This window comes from Mobula birostris, chromosome 5 (genome assembly GCF_030028105.1).
Source record: "Mobula birostris isolate sMobBir1 chromosome 5, sMobBir1.hap1, whole genome shotgun sequence".
Lineage (NCBI taxonomy): Eukaryota > Metazoa > Chordata > Chondrichthyes > Myliobatiformes > Myliobatidae > Mobula > Mobula birostris.
In genome coordinates this window covers 31,116,171-31,139,109 of record NC_092374.1, presented here as the reverse complement: position 1 = coordinate 31,139,109, position 22,939 = coordinate 31,116,171, and the positions used below count along the sequence as shown (strand labels likewise).

At 41.2% G+C, this 22,939-nt stretch overlaps 1 protein-coding gene across 1 annotated transcript in view; it reads left to right on the top strand.

Annotated features, from left to right (window-relative positions):
* The first annotated feature begins 9,629 nt into the window (after positions 1 to 9,629).
* LOC140197213 (interleukin-6 receptor subunit beta) overlaps positions 9,630 to 22,939 on the top strand; it is an 82,011-nt gene continuing 68,701 nt past the window's right edge. Inside the window, exons 1-3 of the mRNA XM_072257140.1 lie at positions 9,630 to 9,931; positions 10,022 to 10,075; positions 21,983 to 22,109. Of these exons, the coding sequence (XP_072113241.1) occupies positions 9,883 to 9,931; positions 10,022 to 10,075; positions 21,983 to 22,109 (230 nt within the window). The 5' untranslated portion in view covers positions 9,630 to 9,882. The remainder of the gene's footprint in view (positions 9,932 to 10,021; positions 10,076 to 21,982; positions 22,110 to 22,939) is intronic.

Below are 22,939 nucleotides of genomic sequence, written 5' to 3'. Positions count from 1 at the left end.
TGGTAGCTTAACCTTATCATTCCCTGATCAAATGATCTGTGGGAGCTTAGTCACTTTGTGTGTTCAAGATAGATTTTTGGTTGTTGAGGGAGTCGAGGAGTACAAGGAAGTGACACTGAGACAAGGCAACTATCATGAATTCACTTAGTGAGGTGGACACAGCATCCAAAGCCCTATTCTAGCTTCTCTGTCTTATGGTATCTAAAATATAGTATATTTCATTCAGTACAAAAAAAATCAAACCACATTTGCAAATGTGCCCTCTGATCCTAGACTCACCCAATATAGGAAACAGTCACTCCCCATCCACTGTATCTAGGCCTTTCAATATACGTGTTGTGTGGGGCTGTGGCTTATTTGCCAGTCAAAAGCCACTTCCACCATGTTGCCCTTGATTGGTCCTTTTGAAAACTATAGAAGATCTTTCTCATTGGTTGCCTTGTGTGCCAAAGCTCTGGTGACTGGTTTTAAACAACACCCCAGGTATAAAGAATGGCACATTGTGGGGGGAGGGTTCTCTCTTTCCTTTGTCCCTAGGGCATGTTTCACAGAATCATTGGGATGGTATGTTCCGCAAGCACTTTTAGCTAAATATCTTCTTGTTGCATATTTAGTTCTGTAGTTTGTGTAACCTGGGGGAAATTAAATGTTTGGTCAATTTTTTTGCTGTTTGTAAATAAGTGATTAATACGAATAAACTCTTCTTGGGCTTCCAGCCAGGTACAGGTATTGATTTTAATGGACATTTTGATGAAAAACTCTTCTATCTTCATCAGGGATGATGTCTAGGCATGTCTAGTCTGGTGGTATTTATACCCCTGTCGTCTATCCCTCCTGATTGATTAGTCCTCATCCAATCAGATTTCTGCTGTCCTACCTTGTTTACAATCAAATTCCAGTCCTTAAATGATCAACATGCTTATTCGTAGTCAGTGTTTTCTGTCTCACTCACCAAACCCACGAACCTGCTTCCATGTTACACTTGGCGCTACTTTGGCAGAGTTTGCTGAATAGGAATGAAAGTGCATTTCTTTAGAAGGGTATTTAAGAGAGAGAACCTCCTCCCCGCCACCTCCCATATGAGCAAAGCTGAGTCCCAGGGTGGATCGATAACAGTGAGGGCTTTGGAAGTCTCGTTGGCCTTACTGGGTTACAGGACGCCCATAGATTGGTCAGACCAGTTAGATTTCATTGGGGTTGAAATTAGACATCATATTGTGTCCATACTTAAAACACTGGGATTTCCCAAGAGAAAGGATATTTGGAAGGATGCTATCTGGCTGTTTGCAGCCATTGTAAGACACGAGCACAAGCCGATGATGGAACCTTAATAATGAGGTGGAAGAGCTAAATCAGCACTGTTCCATTACAGGAGAAGCACTGTGGCTGACCCAGACATGGGCTGCAAATTTAGAAGTTAAGAATACAGAGATACTGTAGCTTGTTGGCTAATGAATGTACAGCAATTAGATGAAAATGAGGAAGAGAGGGTAGAGTGGACTCCTAGGTTTATTCCTCAAAGTGATTGCCCTTTCCCCTATGTACCTGAAATAGTACAGGCCAGGCCAGTGATCATGTGCTCCCAGACCCGCCATGGGGGATGGGGGGTATCGGCCCACAGCTTCTTCTTCCAGGATGGGGAGGGAGGAGGATCAGAAATGTGTGAGGGATGGTACAATTAGAGACAACAGAGATCAGGGAGTTCTCCGCTAAGGAATTGACAAGCTTAGGGGGTAGGTACAGACAGACCAGTGAGTCTTACTTCAGTGGTAGGTAAGTTGATGGAGATGATTCTGAGTGGCAGGATTGATGAACATTTGGAGAGGCATAATATGATTAGGAATAGTCAGCATGGCTTTGTCAAAGGCAGGTCGTGCCTTATGAGCCTGATTGCATTTTTTGAGGATCTGACTAAACACATTGATGAAGATAGAGTAGTATATATATGGATTTCAGCAAGGCATTTGATAAGGTACCCCATGCCAGGCTTATTGATAAAGTAACGAGGCATGGGACCCAAGGGGACCTTGCTTTGTGGATCCAGAATTGACTTGCCCACAGAAGGCAAAGAGTGGTTGTAGACGCATCATATTCTGCATGGAGACCAGTGACCAGTGGTGTGCCTCAGGGATCTGTTTTGGGACCTCTTCTCTTTGTGATTTTCACAAATGACCTGGATGAGGAAGTGGAGGGATGGATTAGTAAATTTGCTGATGACACAAAGGTTGGGGGTGTTGTGGATAGTGTGGAGGGCTGTCAGAGGTTACAGTGGGACATCAATAGGATGCAAAACTAGGCTGAGAAGTGGCAGATGAGTTCAACCCAGATAAGTGTGAGGTTGTTCATTTTGGTAGGTCAAATATGATGGCAGAATATTGTATTAATGGTAAGACTCTTGGCAGTGTGGAGGATCAGAGGGAACTTGGGTTCCGAGTCCATAGGACACTCAAAGCTGCTGCGCAGGTTGACTCTGTGGTTAAGAAGGCATATGGTGCATTGGCCTTCATCAACCATGGGATTGAGTTTAAGAACTGAGAGGTAATGCTACAGCTATATAAGACACTGATCAGACCCCACTTGGAGTACTGTGCTCAATTGTGGTCACTTCACTGCAGGAAGGATGTGGAAACCATAGAAAGGGTGCAGAGGAGATTTACAAGGATGTTGCCTGGATTGGGGAGCATGCCTTATGAGAATAGGTTGAGTGAACTTGGCCTCTTCTCTTTGGAGCAATGGAGGATGAGAGGTGACCTGACAGAGGTGTATAAGATGATGAGAGGCATTGATAGTATGGATAGTCAGAGGCTTTTTCCCAGGGCTGAAATGGCTAGCAGGAGCTGGCACAGTTTTAAGGTGCTTGGAAGTAGGTACAGAGGAGATGTCAGGGGTAAGTTTTTTTCGCAGAGAGTGGTGAGTGCGTGAAATGGGCTGCCTGTGATGGTGGTGGAGGTAGACACAATAGGGTCTTTTAAGAGACTCCTGGATAGGTACATGGAGCTTAGAAAAATAGAGGGCTATGGGTACCCCGAGGTAATTTCTAAACTAAGTACATGTTCAGCACAGCATTGTGGGCAGAAGGGCCTGTGTTGTGCTGTAGGCTTTCTAAGTTTCTATGTTTCCAGAAACCTAGAGAGTATCTGGCCACAAACTTGCTTAGGATATGGGATGAGGGGGGTACTGGAGTGAGCCTATCTAATAGAGAGATAGGTACATTAGGGAGCCTATTGTCCCAACACGTAACCACTGCTTACTTCCTCTGAGCATAATGCATCATTATGGTATCAAGTGGCAGCAGCAATAAGATTTAAGGAACCTTCTCTCCCTGAATGGGATTTAAAACCCTAAACAGAATACAGTACAGTAAAGGGGAGGCACTAAAGCCCTTCGTCAGTGGGCTCTTATTACATAATTATACAGTGGAAGTAATAACCTGCCAGAGGATGTTGACCTAACTCTGTCATGACAGGACATTTGGTTATGGCAGCGGCTTCCCATTTAAAAGGAGTACAGCTGTCTTTAATAGGACCAGCAGTGGGTCATCCTATAAGTACAGCGATTCAGTTGTTACAGGGTTTGCAGTGTGTAGAAGAAAGTGCGCATAGCCAGGTATAAAAGTTGAATAAGCAGATGGGGAGTGGGAGATCCAGCATGACCCATAAGGAAATGTTTTTGGCGTTGCTCAAAGCTGGGGTCCTGAAGGAGCAAATAAATGGGGGTTCCCACCTCCACCCTCTAGGAAATGTGGAGGGAGTACTGCCAAAGGAAGTGAGGGAAGGAGGCCATTAATGAGGGTGGGTCATTCTTCAAGCCCTCTCCTGATAGGGCTCCTTTTGTCTTCTACTGGATTCATCACATTCCATTCAGGATTCTCTATATCCTGCACTGGAGGCATCACAAAGGGCCATAGCTGACCTCCGAGGAAGTGGGTGACAGGTGGTGGCTCATGTCTTTATGCCTCATTCCCATAGGGCAGGGGTCCCCAACCTTTTTTGCACTGCGGACTGGTTTAATATTGACAATATTCTTGCAGACCGGCCGACCCGGGGTGGGGGGGGGGGGTGTTAATCACGACCGGAATATAGGTGACGTCAACTATAAGTCACTTACAAGTGGCTAATACACTCAATTTCATTTCTAAAAGGGTTTATCTATGAATTTAATATTAAACACACAGCGCATATTTTCCGTGCATGAAAATAGTGATAAGTCACTTATAAGTCAATAGCATCATTACATTTTAAGTACCGTTTGGATATTAAACACACAGCACATATTTTCCCCGTATAAACATATAAAATCATTGCAACACACCAATATCGCCGAATCAATGGGAGCCCTGGGCTGAATACTTGTTCCCTGCAGCAAGATGGTCCCATCGAGGGGTGGTGGGAGACAGCGATACTCGAAGGGGGTTCCTTATGTCCAGTCTATTCCGCAATTTAGTTTTTGTTGCATTCATTGCAGAATACTCCACTTCGCAACGATATGATGTTGGAAATGGAAGCAACGTTTTCAGTGCTTTCGTGGCTATCTCAGGATGTTCAACCTTGACTTTGATCCAGAATGCCAGCAGAGATGTTATGTCAAACATACTTTTCAACCCACCGTCATTTGCAAGCTCGAGGAGTTGATCTTTTTCCCGCGCTGACATGGATGATTCACCGGGGACATTCACAAATGGGGCACGGACCCATTCCTTTGTAGGTCTTGGATCATTTGCATCTTGGGTCACTGATGACCTCGCTTGCGTTCAAGTTCAACAGTGCGTGACAGGGAATGAGGAAAGGTGCAGCTGACTCATATTGTTTCATATTGCCAAATCATATTGTTTCCTCACGGCCCGGTAGCACATGCTTTGCGGCCCGTTACTGGTCTGCGGCCTGGTGGTTGGGGACCACTGCCCTAAGGAAGGGGTCATTTGGCATGCATCACTTTTCCCTGTTGAGTGTGAATGCTTGAATGTGTGTTTTTGTGTGTGTGTGTGTGTGTGTGTGTGTGTGTGTGTGTTTTGTTTTTAACAGACTGTGTGAAGTTGTTGTTTTCTTTTCTTTTGTTCTTTGGTAAGTGTTTTTATTCCCCTGGGAGAATTAACTGTTTGAAGTTTGCAGTTCCATGCAGCTTTTTAAAAAAGTTAAGTGCAAGCCTGGATTTTTTTTTTGTTTGACCTGCCTGTGTTTTCAGTCTGTTATTTATGTGATTCCCGTTCAATTGGTTTTAGGAATAAACCCACATTTCATACTGGCCATGTGAAATTTGGGTTAATGGGGTAGAAAACGGAAATATTTGTTCTCAATATGAAGTGCCCACCTTTATGAGGGACATCGGCATTTAGGGAGCAATTCTAGAAGATGTTTTTGTTGTTGTGTCTAAATACCCCAGTGACTAATCAGGAGTGAGTGTATTTGTATCTCCCTCTATTACAAAATGGCAAGATGGCGGATGCTGACTTGTAGTGGAAGACCCTATAATGTACTCCCGAGGATGGCATTTGAATTTGTACACTTGACCAATGAGTCAGATTGCTGGATTTGTGTGAGGACTCCTTGTACATCGTGGAAGGGATGCCAGTAATATCAATCCATTTGATAACAAGGAAAAAGACTGTTGGTAGAAATTATCTGGCTTCTCAGATTTTGGCATTCTGCTTTGGAGGATCTGGGAGGGAGTATTCTATTCCAGCCAACCTTGACCCACAGTATGGCAGCATTAATAGCCCCCAATAGAGTAAGTGCTTTAGGGCTAGTATTTCCCTACATACCATTTGTTTAACTGGAAGGTCTCAACTCATAAAGTGATTTCCCCACCTGACAGGGAATGTTGGTGTAGGTGGTATGTTGAGTACAGGTACAAGTCAGTGAAATGGCCAGTGTGAGCAGGAACAGTATCCTGGGATGGCTGTGTCTACGCCAAATGGCGAGGTGAAGGTGGGCACCCACTGGATGCAGAATGGCACTTAATGGATATGCAGTTTTTAGGGCTATCAATTGCCCCACAGGGTGGTGCAACTGATATGTGGTGCCATATGTATACCACCCCCTGGACGAGCATCTATCCCTTACCGGTCGGTTTGTAAGAGGGTATTACAGAGGAAGGAATGATAGCCTTTCCCAACATGGTATGGCCAGACTGTCCAGGAACCGCTATCAATGGTCTTCGATTACCTGCTCACAAGGAAAGGAGGCACTTGTGCTGTTATTAGTCAAGAATGCTACACCTACATTCCTGATGAGCTGGGGAACATCACTCACCTGGCTAGTCACATCTGAGATCAGTGCATAAGATTAAGTGGGGGGCCACTCATTGGCTATCACATTTTGGGGAAAGGCTGGTGCCTACTTGAGGCACAGTGAAGCTGGTAGACTAATATAGTACACTAGGAGGGGGTGACTATTGGGTTTACATTATTGGATTTTGTATAGCTTCGTGTTTTATATATATCTTAGTGGGGATTTGCGAGGGTCATTCTAGTTTGAGGGTCAAATTGTCATAGTGTCGCTACTTTTGAAGGGTAGCATGTTGTGTGGAGGTGAGGCTAGTAGAAAGTCGCTATTGACATCTGCATGTAGCTCATTCCCATTGGTTGCCTTGTGTACCACAGATCTGGTGTCTGGTTTCAAATACCCCTGGTATAAAGAATAGCACATTGGGGAGGCATTCTCTCTTTCCTTTGTCCCTATTGAGGGGCAGAGCAAAGTGCTGATGCTGCTAAATGGCCACTCCTTTGCTTGCATCTTTGTAAACAGCTCTATTTCTTTCTTTGATATCTCCGATATCCGGCTTCAGGATGCTGGATTTTCGTTGCTCTGGAGATGGGCTGATCCAAGGCTGGTACCCCTGACTGATGGAACATCAGGGAGCAGCAGGCTAGCTGCCGTGGGCTGTGTGTCCAGAGACTTGAGATCTCTGGGCACAGAGCTCAGAAAAAGCGACGCTACAGTCATAAATGCCATAAATCAGTAAATTGTTTGTTATGCCTTCCCTCTCACTGTGAAACGGAGACATCTCTTTTTCCCTTATTAGGGAGAGAGAGAGAGCCTGTGGTATGTCGAATACCAGGTGAACAAGTTGTCTTTGGGGTACTGCAAGTCTGTTTGTTTATTGATGTTTTGCTGCACGCTTGAGTGCTCGGTGGGGGCGGGGGGTGCATTGATGCTTTCTTGCTGGTGAGGCTTTGAGGTTCTAAGGTTTAACTGCCATTCATTCATTCTTTGGGGCACTCCTCTGTTTTCATGGATGTTTGTGAAGGAAAAGAATTTCAGGATGTATATTGTATAGATTTCTCTGACATTAAATGTACTTATTGAAACCTAGGGCATGCTTCACAGAACCATTGGAAAGGTATGCTCTACGCGCACTTTCAGCTAAGTATCTGTTTGTTGAATATTTAGTTTTGGAGTTTGTGTAACTTGGGAAGACGAATGTTTGGTTGAATTTTTTACCATTTGTTAATAAATTATTAATGTGCTTATTCACAGTCAGTGTCTTCTGTCTCACTCACCAAACCTGCGAATCCACTTCCATGTTACAATAGCACTGGGGTCTCTCTTCCCACCATTACAGACATTTACACCACATGCTGCATCCGTAAAGCAAACAGCATTATGAAGGACCCTACGCACCCCTCATACAAACTCTTCTCCCTTCTGCCATCTGGCAAAAGGCACCTAAGTATTCGGACTCTTATGACCAGACTATGTAACAGTTTCTTCCCCGAAGCCATCAGGCTCCTCAATACCCAGAGCCTGGACTGACACCAGCCTACTGCTCTCTACTGTGCATATTGTCTTGTTTATTATTTATTGTAATGCCTGCACTGTTTTGTGCACTTTATGCAGTCCTGGGTAGATCTGTAGTCTGGTGTAGCTTTGTGTTGTTTTACGTAGTTCAGTGTAGTTTTTGTATCATTCATGCAGCACCATGGTCCTGAAAAACATCTCGTTTTTTACTGTGTACCGTACCCTCAGTTATGGTCGAAATGACAATAAAAAGTGACTTGACTTGACTTGAGATACTCCTCATTCTTCTAAACTCCAGTGAGTACAGACCCAGAGCCATCAAACCCTCCTCCTATGTTAACCCTTTAATTCTCAGAATCATTCTCATGCACCTCTTCTGGACCCTCTCCAATGCCAGCACATCCTTTCTTAGTTAAGGGGCCCAAAACTGCTCACAATATTCCAAGTGCAGTGTGGCAAATGCCTTTTAAAGCCTCAGCATTACATCCTTGTTTTTATATTCTAGTCTCTTGAACTGAATGATAACATTGCAACTGCCTCCCTTGCCACTAACTCAACCTGCAAGTTTACCTCCAGGGAAATCCTGCATGAGGATTCCCAAGTCCCGTTGCACCTCTGTTTTTGAATTCTCTTCCTGTTTAGAAAATACCCTTTATTCCTTCCACTAAAGTGCATGAGCGCACACTTCCCTACCTCATATTGCATCTGCCACTTCCTTGCCCATCCTCCATATCCACCTAAGTCTTTCTGTAGACTCCCTGCTTCCTCAACACTATCTGCTGCACCATCTTTCTTTGAATTGTCCACAGACTTGGCCATAAAACCATCAATTCCACCATCCAAATCATTAATGTATAGTGTGAACAGAAGTGGACCCAACACCAACCACTGCGGAACACAAGTCACCAGCAGTCAACCAGATGACAGAAATGCAATATGTTACATTGTTAGTGGTAAAGTGAGTAGAGGTGCTATTGCTGATGGATGGAAGCCATGACTTGTCATTATTCTCACTTTTTAATCGCACCTCCAGAATCTCTCAAGATTGTGTCCATGTTCTTAATGGCACTGTGTGTGCGTGTGCGTGTGTGTGTGTGTGTGTGTGTGTGTGTGTATGTGTGTGTGCACTGTTACAAACACAGCTGTGTTATACAGTTAGTCACTAATAGGAACATCAGAATTAGAAGTAGGCCATCAGCCCCACAGAGCCGTATCTGCTACTTACCAGGATCATCTTTTACTCAACTCCATCTCCCTGCAGTATACCATGGTCTGTAAAAAGAACAGTTAGATCGCCCCCTCTCAAAACGGGCTGAACCCTGCACACCCAAAGAACACAAGCCTGTTCTGTGCAACTCATCCTTGTAGCTTAACTGTTTTAGCAGGTGTTTTCCTGGTGAATCTGCAGAATGATCATTGACTCTTGTTATGAGACCAATGTTCTGTCACTTTCAAAATAATAATCTTTTTACTGAAAAACACCTAGTAAAATGGCAACCATTCAATACCTGGAATTGTGAGCAAGGACAAGGATGTAATGAGGCCTCAATGGGAGATATATATATTTGCAGGTTGCTGTAGATCTGAATAAGAAACTATTGGAACTACACAGCTGGGCAGATAGTGTCAGATAAGTAAGAATTTTCTTAAGAAACGTGGATAGGCTCACAATATATATTTCTGAAGCTGCATTCTGAAGCAACAATCTGCCGGTGGAACTCAGCGAGTCGAGCCGAGACGTTTTGGGTCTTGTACCTGAAACTTTTCGCAGGATTACAATTTCTGACGGATTCGTGAACGAGCAGTGGAATAAACCCAAGGGCAGAAGACTCGACTAAACGCCGGGAAAGGACTGGGTGGCTAGGAGCGGGGAAGAGCTGGCGGAGTGAATCATGTGTAAAAGGCGAATGGGTTTGGGGGCGTACACACAGACCCCGCCTCCCGGGCCGCGAGGGCAAAGGCGAGTGAAAAACGGCGTCCTCTCTCCACCAGGCGGTCTCGACCCTGAGCGCTGCAGTCAGATGGACCTGTTCTTCGAAGTGTTCGGGGCCAGCATTGCATTGGTGACTGTCTGATTCCCGTTGAATAGCTGAGGGGTAACCGTCTTAAAGCCGCCCGCCGCTCTGTGGAAAACTCAAGGGGCAAGATGGACCGAGTTGTCCTGCTGGTTCTCCTCGCATCTCTTCTCGTTACAGGTGAGATTTTAACCCGCCGAAGACGCTTTCGACGGCGAACCGGTCCCTTCACAGCGCAGTGACCCTCGTTCTTGTTTTATTCTCTTTTAGGATATTCCCAAAGCATGAGAAATTGTGAACACGAGTCGGTGCCCGGATCTAAAGGTAAATTCTGTGAATGACCTTTGTTTATTCCGGAGTCCAGCGTACAGCGCGCCGGCACTTGTCCGTAGCATTTGAACACGCGCCGCATCTTCTGTGCACACTTGGCGCATGGCTTTTTGGAAGCATGTTTGAAGTCTCTTTTTGTCGGACTCGGTCTGCGAAAGTTTCATTGCTAGACAGTGTAATGTTGAACCTGTAACTCACGTTGTTTGCTGAATTCCTAAAAGTTTGCTTACGGGAATCCTTCTGGGGAACACGCGGGAATAGTGGCTGGAGAAAAGCTTGTGTGTGGCTAACGCGCGCTGTTGGCTGACACCAACTAATCACCCCCTGGGTTCGCTACGCTCCATTTAATATGAATTAACTGGTTCGAAATAAAGGGTGAAAGATGATTTTTAAAAACAAATCCTGCGTAACCGACCCCTTTCTGACGATTGGGCCGGGGTAGTTCTAGAGTTACTGGGTAGGAACACGCCAACCCGACAGACGAGCTCCTTCTTTCTCTCAGCACACATTTATAGCATTTTCTAATTTTCGATCATGTTTTTCCGTCGCTCTAGTGACAAAGACAATTCATCTGATTTGCTTCTTGCCCAAGAGCGCTACATTTATTTTCCCTTTCTCGTACAGGTCTACCCGATTTCAGAAAGTTATAGATGCGTCGACTTCCCCCGTCCCACACGCATACATGCCCCTGAGATTACAACAATTTTTAGCGCATAGATAAATCCTTTGCCGATTCTAAACTTTTGGTGTGCTCTGCAAGCTTCCATTCAGTGGAAATGTTTATAGAATACATCCCGCATCAGCATCTTTAGTGATTCCAAACACCACCTTCTCTGCTCAAAGGTTAAACAATCTCAACTTTCATTGGAACAACATTGCTATTTTGTACTTTTATGAAAATATTTGATGCTTACAAATTTGTTCCAGTTCTGTTGTGGCATTGAGCTTCAACTAAAAATTTTGAAACATGCTCCAGGATAACCCATTCATTAAAAGGATGGTGCTCAGCCTATCTATTGGCTGTGTTATTGACCTGTTCTTGTAGCATTCGTGAGGAGCAATGACCCATTAATCAAAAAGTTTGTCAACAAATATTTGTTTGCATTCCTCCAGGACCACTCCAGATTTCAATCGAGTCGTGGTCCAAATGGACAGGGAGCTGAATTCCATGATGTGAGCAAAAACAGTGCTTTCAGCTAATTGGGACATCAAAGAGCCCTAGTGAAACTGAAGTCAGTAGAGATCTGATAGTAACCTCTCTTGGCTGAAGTCATCAAGCACAGAAAGAATTAAACCCAAAATGTTGGAAATACTCACGGGGTTGGGCAGCATCTGTGGAAGAAGAAATTCAGTGAATGTTTCAGATTATTGTCTGCCCATATTGCACAAAGAAACACTGTTGTTGTACAGCAGTACCACCATTGAGTTCTAAGCCATCTTAGCAGATTTTTTGCAGGGAAGTGGCCGTGGGCCAGTTGTCTTTATCAGCTTCATTTAATCAATTTTTTCCTCATCACTGGGTCAGAAGTAGGGTGGGTCAATAACAATTAAACAGTGTCCATTTCCATTTAGATGATGAACTGGTTGGTGTCCACTCAACATTCCATTCAGGGTGGGAAACATTCACACTGCCCTTATGTCAGATGAATACCTTCAAATGGAGAGAGTTTAGTCATCTTTCTTTAGATCTAGTAGTATTTTCTTAGTGACAGTACCAGGATTTTGTTGGAGGATTGGCCTAAAAGAGGAGGAGGAAACTTCATTGACTAGAAATCCAACTGAACCAGCCTGCAGTAGTTTCAAGAAGTGATCAGAGGCAGCATATTCCATGGAGAGCTGACTGTCTCAGTGAAATATAGTGAGGAGTATGAAAGTATATTCTCCTTTTAATCTGATTCAGATTTATTTATCACATGGACTTTGAAATATACAGTGAAATGCGCCAAAGGTTCAAAAGTTCCTTTATTAAGCGTACAGCTTGAAATTCTTCTTCTCCAAGTAGCCATGAAGGCAAGAAAGAAAAGAAAGGAAGCACACTCATCAACCCCAAAAAACCACCCCCTCCGCACAAAATAATGAAATCCCTAAATCCCTCCTTCCACACAAAAAAACAGACAAAATAGAATAGGCACGTTGATCCCCAAATGCCCCTCCCCACATGAAAGAACAAGAAAGATCAGGTGAATAATATAGAATGTATAAAATTATAAGACTGAAAAAAGTCTATAGTCCAAGTCCACATCCAAAACACAGAAAACCTGGGGAATACTCTCTGGTCCCATCAGCAAACATTCCCCTCTCCATGGCAGAGCCATCAGAAGACAGGCAGCTGGTGCTCACCTTCAGAACTTGCCTTGATGCTTCAATCTGTCTCGTCGCTTTAATCAACGCACAATGGAGCGAAATGGAGTGGAACAACGGCTAGCATCCTGTCCCGCAGCCCTCTCGCCACGGAGTTTATTTGTGTTAATAACCAACACTAAGGATATGCTGGGGACAGCCCACAAATGGAGCCACACATTCTGGCACCAACATAGCATGCCCACAAATGCCGACAGAACAATACAGAATACAACAAAATAGAATTTAACAAGCAACAACAACAGCAAAACAAATCCATTTCCTTCCTTGCAACAACCACACAGTCCTCCTACTTCAACATCAAGATGGCTGTAATTGGAATTACACTAAAAATGTCTAGCAGCACCCCTACAACATGTTCATTGGTAGTTTATATGCCACCTCAAACATCAATTCCCTCCTGATAAACACACAACAGCAATAGTGTCTACTATTTAAATGCTTTAAATGGTTCCTCACAAACCTGGGAGAAAGAAACAAGGGCAACATCATCTACAAGTTCCCTACAAGTCACATGGCATCCTGAACATAGGAGATCTGCAGATGCTGGAAATCCAGAGAAACACACAAAATGCTGGAGGAACTTAGTAAGCCAGGCAATAATGGAGGGCAATAAATGGTCAACAGTTTGGGCCAATACCCTTCATCAGGACTGGAAAGGAGGGGGGAAAGCCAGGGACCAGCACCTTACTGGCTTTTATCCCCTTCCTTTCCAGTCCTCATGAAGGGTCTCGATCTGAAACGTTGACTGTTTATTCCCCTCCATAGATGCTACATTGCATACTGATTGGGGTTTTCCTCTCACTTCACATCATTGTATCAAAATTCAGAAAATACAAAGCTAACAACATTTTCAGTGGTGGTTCCAAAATAAAATTCTCCAACTCCCTAAAGACAACTAGATGGTCACTGGGAAGTTCATAAGTGTTTGATTTGTTAATAATGTCCATGTCCCATGTGAATAAATATCTTTAACTACAGTTACAATGATATCCATGTCCCATGTGAATAAATATCTTTAACCTCAGTTACAATGATGTCCATGTCCCATGTGAATAAATATCTTTAACTATAGTTACAATAATGTCCATGCCCCATGAGAATAAATATCTTTAACTACAGTTACAATGATGTCCATATCCCAAGTGAATAAATATCTTTAACTACAGTTACAATGATGTCCATATCCCATGTTAATAAATATCTTTAACTACAGTTACAATGATGTCCTTATCCCATGTGAATAAATATTTTTAACTACAGTTACAATGATGTCCTTATCCCATGTGAATAAGTATCTTTAACTACAGTTACAATGATGTCCATGTCTCGTGAGAATAAATATCTTTAACTACAGTTACAATGATGGGGTGCTCACAAATTTTCAGTCTGCTCTACAGGTCTTGAATCAACAACCTCAGAATACTCACACCAAGAAAAACAACAAGGGCAGAAGGGGAATTAGAACAGTAATTCACAAACCATTATGACTTGGAAATAAATTGATGTTCTTGTATTTTTTATATCACCATCCAGCAGGACTGAGAGAGCCTTCAACAGAATTGCAAGAGTTATATAGTTAGAGTTAAACAGCATGCAAGCAGATAATTCTCTCTACAGATGTTGCCTGAATTATTGAATATTTCGGACTTTTTCTGTTTTCCCCAGATTACTTAACATGGCTATTCTGACAGCAACTCCCGTACACTCTCAGAAAACCTATTGATTTAAAAAATACATACACCAATAAAACTGCATATAATAATATTTTATACAGTCAATGATATATTTTGCTTTCATTTTGTAAATATTTGACTAACTTGCTGATGAATCAGGTTTACCTTACAGACACAGAATAGAGTACAGTTATCAGTGATAATATGGGGTATTCAGGTTTGGGTAAGTGAACCCAGATCTGTAAAAATGAAGGTGGGGTGTGGGAGACTTTGAATAAACAGTTAGCATTCATTGTTACTATCAGTTTACTTACAAATGATTTTAGATAACAAAATCTGATGCATTTGCAAATTTTTTTTCAATAGCCAAAAATTTTGCCAGATGATAATACAATCTAAAAAGAAACTAAAACCTTCAAGTCTAACTCACACATAAATCCAGTAAGCCAGCCTTTATGGTGAATTAACATTTTAATCAGTAATATTAATGATTATTGTATAGTTCATCTTGCTGTAAAAGGTTAAGTGGATTTTCATTACATGTATTAAACTTCTGATTAAAATGTATCACACTAAATGAACTGAATTTCTCATGTTGATGACCAGCTACAACAGGCTGTTATGTACAGCAGAAAAGTACTTGTAACACTGGATTGACATTCCAAGTCCTTTACAATATAATAATTTTCTTAGATTTGTGAATTATACCATATTAAGCATGTTAATTGTGAAATCAGACAAAATACTATTTGTTACTTAATCCACTGCTTCTTCAGTTCAAAAAGGTTTCAAGGAATGAAAGTAGCATTTGCAGTTTTTACACACACACACACACACACACTGTACTTCCTGAGTGTGGCAGTATGTGGTTTTTCAGTTGTCTCTGTTTTATCATCCAGACAATGAATCTTTAATTAACGATAATGCCTTTGGGTTATATTAATGAATTTTTTTCAAGGAGCCCGCCCTTTTGCTGTCTTAAGAATTGCTTAGTTTATATTCAACAGATTTCTAGAATAAATGCAGATATTTTTAATGCCACAAGAAGGGTGAGAGAATTGCGATTTGACTTGAAACTAAAAAGGTAAAAGTAAAAATAAATGAAAGGTCAGTTATATGTGGACCGAGAAATAATGTTCATACACTAACACATTCTCAGCACATTTGCATTAAACTGTGACAAATATTAGTAAAGAGAAAAAAGATATACTTCCTAATGATTTGTAATTAATATTCATTGTCATGCTATAATGTTTTCAATAAGCTGTTTTAACAGTTTCTAATTTGACAGCACAATTTGCAAAATTCACTGTGAGTTTGGTTTTGAGAGGTAGTTCACAACTTAATCCTTGGGTACAGTCATTAGTTACTTTCTGACTTTGACTATACATAACTATCTTCTCTAGTCAATTTACATTATGTTTTTGCACAGCTGCAACTGCTGTGCATGTGGCATCTCACCAATGTTGAATATAATTGAAATAGAATACTGTAGTTCTGGTATTCAGGTCTCGATGGTGATGACTATCTTTTTCCACTCAATTGTTGCTTTAGCTGCAGTGGGTGCAGATCTAATTCTAACAGCTTAATGGCTTCACAGAAAGGATGCTGTATCATCTTTAAATCAATGTTCGAAAAATATTTCACTACTCTGTTGTATCTTATTTACAATTAGATGTCCAAAGGTGAAAGGCAAGATATATGCACAAATCTGGAATTCTGCTATCCCTGGTTTGAATACTTTTAGCAGTTTCATATTGTCTGTCTAATTACATTGCTCTGGAAATGCTACAAACTGGGCTGCAAAAAGTTTGGTCAACTTTTAATTTCTTATTCTAAAGACTTTCCCAACTTGCACTGAACATAACAACACACACAAAATGCTGGACCGACATTCCAAGCCCTTTACAATCTAATAATTTTCTTAAATTTGTGAATTATGTCATATTAAGCATGGTGTGAAATTAGACAGGAACCAGAATGTCGACTGTACTTTTTTCTATAGTTGCTGCCTGGCCTGTTGGGTTCCTCCAGCATTTTGTGTGTGCTGCTTGGATTTCCTGCATCTGCAGATTCTCTCTTGTTTGCTCTGAACATAATTTATTTCCTTTAATTAAGATTTGTTGACGGGTGACAGAATAGTGTCATATTTGCGTCAGTGTGCTCCCAGTAGTGAACTTCCACTGTTGGCGATCCCTTTCAGCATAGTAACATAAACAACTTGAGATCTCTCCACTTAGCAGAGCAGTTTTGAGTAATGGATAAAGTATTTAGAGGGAATGTGAAAATCTTTAAACCCTTCTGTGGATAGAAGCTAGAATGCAGTGCCTGAATCAGTACTGAAGAGGAAGCAGGGGAGCTCCCAGAACATTTAAATATCTGGACAATCATTTTAATGCTATGGCAGAGAGGACAACAGATATGCTGGTGGTAGATGAAATCAGTAACGAAAAATGGAATATTAGCACATGTACTGAGATACATGTGATACAGTGTAAAACTTAGTTTTGCAAGCCATCCACATAGATAACTTTAAACCACAAGTACATCAAAGTAGTATTTCTTCCATTTCTTGCACATCTGCACTCACCCCATTCTCCAGCTGTTATAAAGAATAGGGTTCCCCTTGTCGTTACCTAATACCCCATGGTCCTCCATATCCAGCACATCGTTATCTGTAACTACCACCATCTCCAGTGGGATCGTATCACTAAGCAAATCTCCCAGCCCCCTTCTATTCTCTGTGTAGGGATCACTCTGTACACGACTCCATTGTCTATTCATCCCTGCCCACTGATCACCCTGCTTGCAAGTATGACAAATGCTAAACCTGCTCCTACAACTTATCATTCAGGGCCCCAGAGAGTCCTTCCAGGTGAGGTGGCACTTCACCTGTAAATATTTTAGGATCATCTATTGGCTCTGGTGTGGCCTCTTCAATAATTGGTGAGTCCCAATGCAGGTTGGAGTTTCTTTTGTTCTGTGTGTCACAAATGGCAGGATCTTTCAGTGGTTATCCATTTCAATTTCACTTCCCATTTCCATTCTGACATGATGAGACCAAACTCATGTTGGAGGAGCAACCTCTCATATTCACCCGGGTAACCTCCAACCAGATGGTATGAACTTTGATTTCTCTAACCGAAGGTAATTTATTTCCCTCCACTCCTTACTTCTTCACTTCCCCCCACCTTCTCATTTTGGCTTCTGCCCCCTTCTTTACCAGTTCTTGATGAGGAGGCACAGTCTGAAATGCCAACTGTTTATTCCCCTTCATAGATGCTACCTCACTTGTGGAGTGCCTCCAGCATTTTGCATGTGTTGCAGAATATTGTTTTGTGTTACAGTTATAGAGAAAGTGCTGTGCAGATAGACAATAAGGTGCAAAGGCCATGATAAGGTAGATTGTCAGGTTAGAATTCTTCTTCAACATAAAGCAAGTCCATTCGAGAGTTTTATAACAGTACAACGGAAGCAATCCTTGAATGTGGTAGCATGTGTTTTCTCATTTTTCTATATGTACTCAACAATTGTCAGACTATTCGGGATTTTTGCTTTGTGGCTGCCTGTAAGTAGACTAAACTAGAGTCATATAGTCATATAAGTCCTGACGAAGGGTCTCGGCCTGAAACGTCGACTGCACCTCTTCCTAGAGATGCTGCCTGGCCTGCTGCATTCACCAGCAACTTTTATGTGTGTTGCTAGAGTCATATAGTGTGTGCTATATGACTCTATGACACTAATAAAAATTGATTGCTGGACAACCACAGTCTTCCAAAAGTTAATGTTTTTGATGGGAAATTACAGGCAGCAAGTTATTCCTTCATCAGATTTAAACAAAAAACTACTTTAATTTAAAATTTAATTTAAAATCTAGGTCAGGCAGCTTCAGCGGACAGAGAAATGAAAGAAACAGTATTAATGTTTTGGGTTGAAGACTCTCCATAAGAACTGTGAATGGTTAGATATAAAGATTATAAATTGCACTAAAGGGAAGGAGGGAAGAAACTATTAAAGGGAAAGACTGTGATAGGATGGGAACCAGGGGAGATTGAGTGACAGAAGTGACAGTGATGTCTGAAAGATCATGGTGAAGGCTACAGGATAACAAAGGGTTATGTTTATGAGGCGATGAATGTACTCAAGTTGCCAGAAGTGAATAAGAAAAAAAATCAGTATTGATACTGGGTGACATAAGCCTAGAATGACTCATTACCCTGAATCATTGTAGTCATTGTTGAGTCCTGGAGATAGTAAATACACCAAATACGAAGATGATCTGTTGATCTTTAAGGTTACACTGGACTTCATTAGAACAATATAGAACGTTAAAAAAACAGAGAGGTCACAGTGGGAGGGAGAATTAAAATTTAAAGATATCTGGTAGCTTGATCCTCCTTGGTGAGGGGTTTATCTAATCTAGTGAAGACTGTGTTGTCCATATCAAATGAATGAAATTGGAAAAATGAAGCGAGTAGTTTTGTTACATGGAGATTGCATTTGGGACTCTGGAATTCAGGAGGAGAGGCAGTGAGAAGATGAGTGCTGCATTTCCAGTGGTTGTCTGAAAAGGTGCTTTGAAGAGAGTGGGTGTTGAAGAGATCGAAGAGTGTAACAGGCATTGGTGAGAGGACCATTCTTTTAAGGGCAAGAGAACGAGTATCTGGTGATGCTGTTGTGTTGCTAATGTCAAACATTGCATAGGATGACTGTTTGAATATGGAGGTTGTTGGGGTGGAAGTGATGACAAGGAGAATCCTTGATCTGAATGGGAGGAAAGGAAGTCAGAGCAGGAGCACTGGAATAAAGCCAATGCAATTGACAGACTCATCAAATTTGTAGGAAAGAAGATGTAATGGAGTAGTGGTATGCAAGATAGAGATGGAAAGAAGGCAGAGGAAGTGGAAGAAGGAAATGATTCTTTATGGATGGGAAGACTGTCAGTCACAAAGGCAAGCTAACCTTAGAGGGATTCTGTTCATGAAATGGAAGTCAAGAAAGGGAGGGAATGAGCCAAAGATTGACCAAGTGAATGTGAGAGAAGTTTGAAATAAAAATATTGAAATTTTCTAGTCCTGAGAGCTGACAGGAAGTAACAACTACATCAGTAAGGTTATTATTAAACTGGAAAAAGGAGATGTGAAAGGGAGACCTGAATAAGACCAAATATGCAACAAGCAAGTAACTGACTGAAACTACAACTGCCACTCATGGGTGTTACATGACCAGAAGAGTATTTCCTGCATTTTGAACTTTAATTTTGATATCCAGCTTCTTGGATAAACTGCATCTAAACTGCAGGTGCATATGCAATGTTTTACAGTAAGATTTTTCTTACAGTATATTGCATCAAAATTATGACTGTTTATTCATTTCTTCAGATGCTGCCTAACCGACACAGCAATTTGTGTGTGTTGCTATGGGAAATTGTAATTGTGCAAGACTAAACGGAGCTAGTATTTAAGTTCTGATGCAGGGTCATGACCCAAACAATTGCCATTCCTTCCTCACCCAAACCTCCCCTCGGGCCGCCTCCCACCAAGTAGATGTAGCTCAACCTGCTGAGTTCCTCCCAACATTTTTTTTTGCTAGTATTTAAGTCTTATTCCTAATATTTTAATACTGAATGGACTGTTGAAACCACAGAGCAACATTTTTATATGGGTATATAAGTGAAAAATGAGGGAAGCAGTCTGTTGGGTCTGGATTCACTTGGGAGGTGCTGGGATCGGGGTTCTGGCAAACCAAATTACCAGGGTTTATGGTTAAGACTTTAAATTAACTGAGGGAGATTTCAAATTAAATGAAATTTAAAACATTGGAAAGGAGATACTGATAGTACAGGACATCACAACTCCACCAAGTTGTTGACTGAATAATGCTTTTGGCTCTGAGTTACAGGTATCGAAAATGCAGCAGATATGCAACCGGCAAACATCAAAATTCAGAAGTAACTGAGTAATCAGAGGCTGTGTAAAGGAAACAGGTGGTGTATGAAGAGAAAATTAAGTCCATAAATAAACCAAGGATTGTGCAGGAACAGGACTGGATGAGAAGAAGGGGTTCAGGCCAAAATGTCGACTGTACTCTTTTCCATAGATGCTGCCTGGCCTGCTAAGTTTCTCCAGCATTTTGTGTGTGTTGCTTGGATTTCCAGCATTTGCAGATTTTCTCTTGTTTGTGATTAGATGGGAAGAACAAACTTGCTTTGGAAGAAATTATATAAAAGGAAAGTCAAAGAATTCAGGAGCAACAGCTTGAGCGCAAACATTGCAAGGAATAAGTAACACATACAAAACGCTGGAAGAACTCTGCAGGCCAGGCAGCATCTGTGGAAAAGAATGGAGAATTAATATTTCCCACTGCTGCCTGACCTGCTGAGTTCATCCAACATTTTATGTGTGTTACTCTGGATGTCCGGCATCTGCAGAATTTCTTGTGTTTTTGATTGCAAGGAGGAAGTAGTCCCTCACATCTGGGATGGAGAGTGAAACTGAATTCTGTTAAGTGTGATTATTTGCCTGGAAGTATTGCTGCCTAGTGACTGAGAATACCAATTTGCCATGTGGAATGGAAAGAAAGAAATTGCTTAAAGAAGCACTTTAAAAAGAGGGATGTGACGTCGTCGTAGGAGAAACCTAGAGAGCTAACATGGAGGTAATCAAGCAATTAGGAAAGTGATGGAAATGGTGGCCATTATTGCAAAGGAGGATGCAATGTAGAAATAGAGAAGTCTTGCTGCGATATGACAGCTGTTGTGCTGTTTACAGTTTTGTTCATTTAAGGAGGGATATGTTTGCAATGTATGTAGATCAGGGAGCATTAATTCTGGACTGAAGGATTGTTTCGCAAGGAATGATTGAGTGGTTGATCCGATAACATTGGGCACTTAACAAAGTGAGAGATGATATTGCAGTACACTAGAATGTGAAAGAGACTGATGTGCAGATGCTTTTTATGAGGCAATCCAGATTCAAGGAAAATATTTTCAAGGTCAGGAATCACACATTTAAATTGAAGCACCCGAGGATTTTTTGTCTTAGGGGATTATGATTCTTTTGAATTCTCTACCTCCTATAAGTATAGGGGCCTAGTCATTGAATGTATTGAAGGCTGAAATAGGAAGATTTATTTACAGGGAAGTCAGGTATAGGCAGTGAAGATGAGTTCAGGCCATGATTAGAATAGAAGAGTCTTCAAACAATGCTTTTGATGATTGGATCTTCCAAATCTTCATTTTCTTTGTAGCATTAAAGATGATTGTTGTTACCTTCAAATTCCTTCTAGTTCTGAAATAGAAGTAGTAAAATCGGTTCATTTTCACCCCTGGCCATTTCTGACATGACCAAGCCTGAATGCTTGAAACCACAGTGAGCAAAACAGTTTAAAATTATCTTACTGTTTATTTCTCAAACAGAATTCCAGATATTTTCTTGATTAGTTTTTGTTTTTTAAGCATAGTGGCTGCCTCGATTCATTGATGGCCCAATTAACAATACACTGTATTGTAGTAGTATTAGTAGTGTTCTAATTTGTTCTGTATTTTATTTAACTACATAATTCATTACGCAGTTAAATGGTACTTTGTCTTTCTTGTACCTTTTTAACTATTTCCATGAAACTTCAGCTAATTGGGGCAGCCACTTAAATGGGCCAAAATGTATTGGTCCAGATGTGTCCCAATTAACTGGGATCCACTATATTGGCATAATGAATACAACCATTCTCACACCATAACAGTTTCCTATATTCTGACAATATTGACTTCTCAGAAGCATTTCAAAGTCTACAAAGAGCTTTGGCATGTCACGGACAATCCAAAACGGTTGCTACATAAATACCTGCCATTTCTTTCTCATTTCAGATGGACCTCATGATCTGGTATGCTACTTCACAGGAAATATTATAGATGGCTTTAACTGCTCGTGGATTGCTGGAACTCATCACACAAACGCTACCCTCTACAAACTAAATATACATTGGAAGCATATGTGAGTTGAATTAGATATTGTCTGTGAATGTACTGGTGCCTGGATGAAATGAAATAATGCAAATTCTATGAATTTAAAACAAACACTGACTGAGAAACTGAGAAACAATGTAAAAAAAAAGGGAAGAGTTCTGGGCTATGAGGTGGGATAAAAGATCACAATATCACTAAGTTTGGAATGGTCATGTGAAAACTGAAGAAACCTAAATATGAATTCACTTAGCTCCAGGTGAGTTGATTCCAAGAGTAAAGAGTGGAACTTTATCAGTGATTGGCAGATAAAGCAGGTAAATGAGCAAGACAAGCCTTTCAATGAGGAGATTGTTCATCTAGAAACTTGACTCATTCTCAAGTGAAGGAAGGACATTCAATAAAGAAGTCCCTAAAGGCACTGATATAGAAAATGAACTAATCTGAAAGTCAGGTTTATAATTTAGCACAGAAGAAAATGAAATAAGAGTTACAAAGAAAATGTATGACAACACATTTGTGGGCAAAATTACTAAAAATCATAAACAAATAATAAAAGCATTGTCAGAAGGGCAAAGCCAATTAGAGATTTTTTAAAAAAGAGACAGCTCATACCTATTGAGTAACTCTGTAATCCATTTCAATGACGAGGTGATGCCTATACTTCACCATAGTACTGAGCTATAGAGATTTTAAAAAAAGGATATACGGACATACTTTAGAAGCTAGCAGTGCTCTGAGTGATAAACTCACCCAGTTGCCGATAGAAGTAAAGATGGCATTCACAGGTGATGAAGTGTTACCTTTGAACTCTGTGAGGCCCTTCATTGGTCAAGGTTGACCATGGATGTGACATCTCAG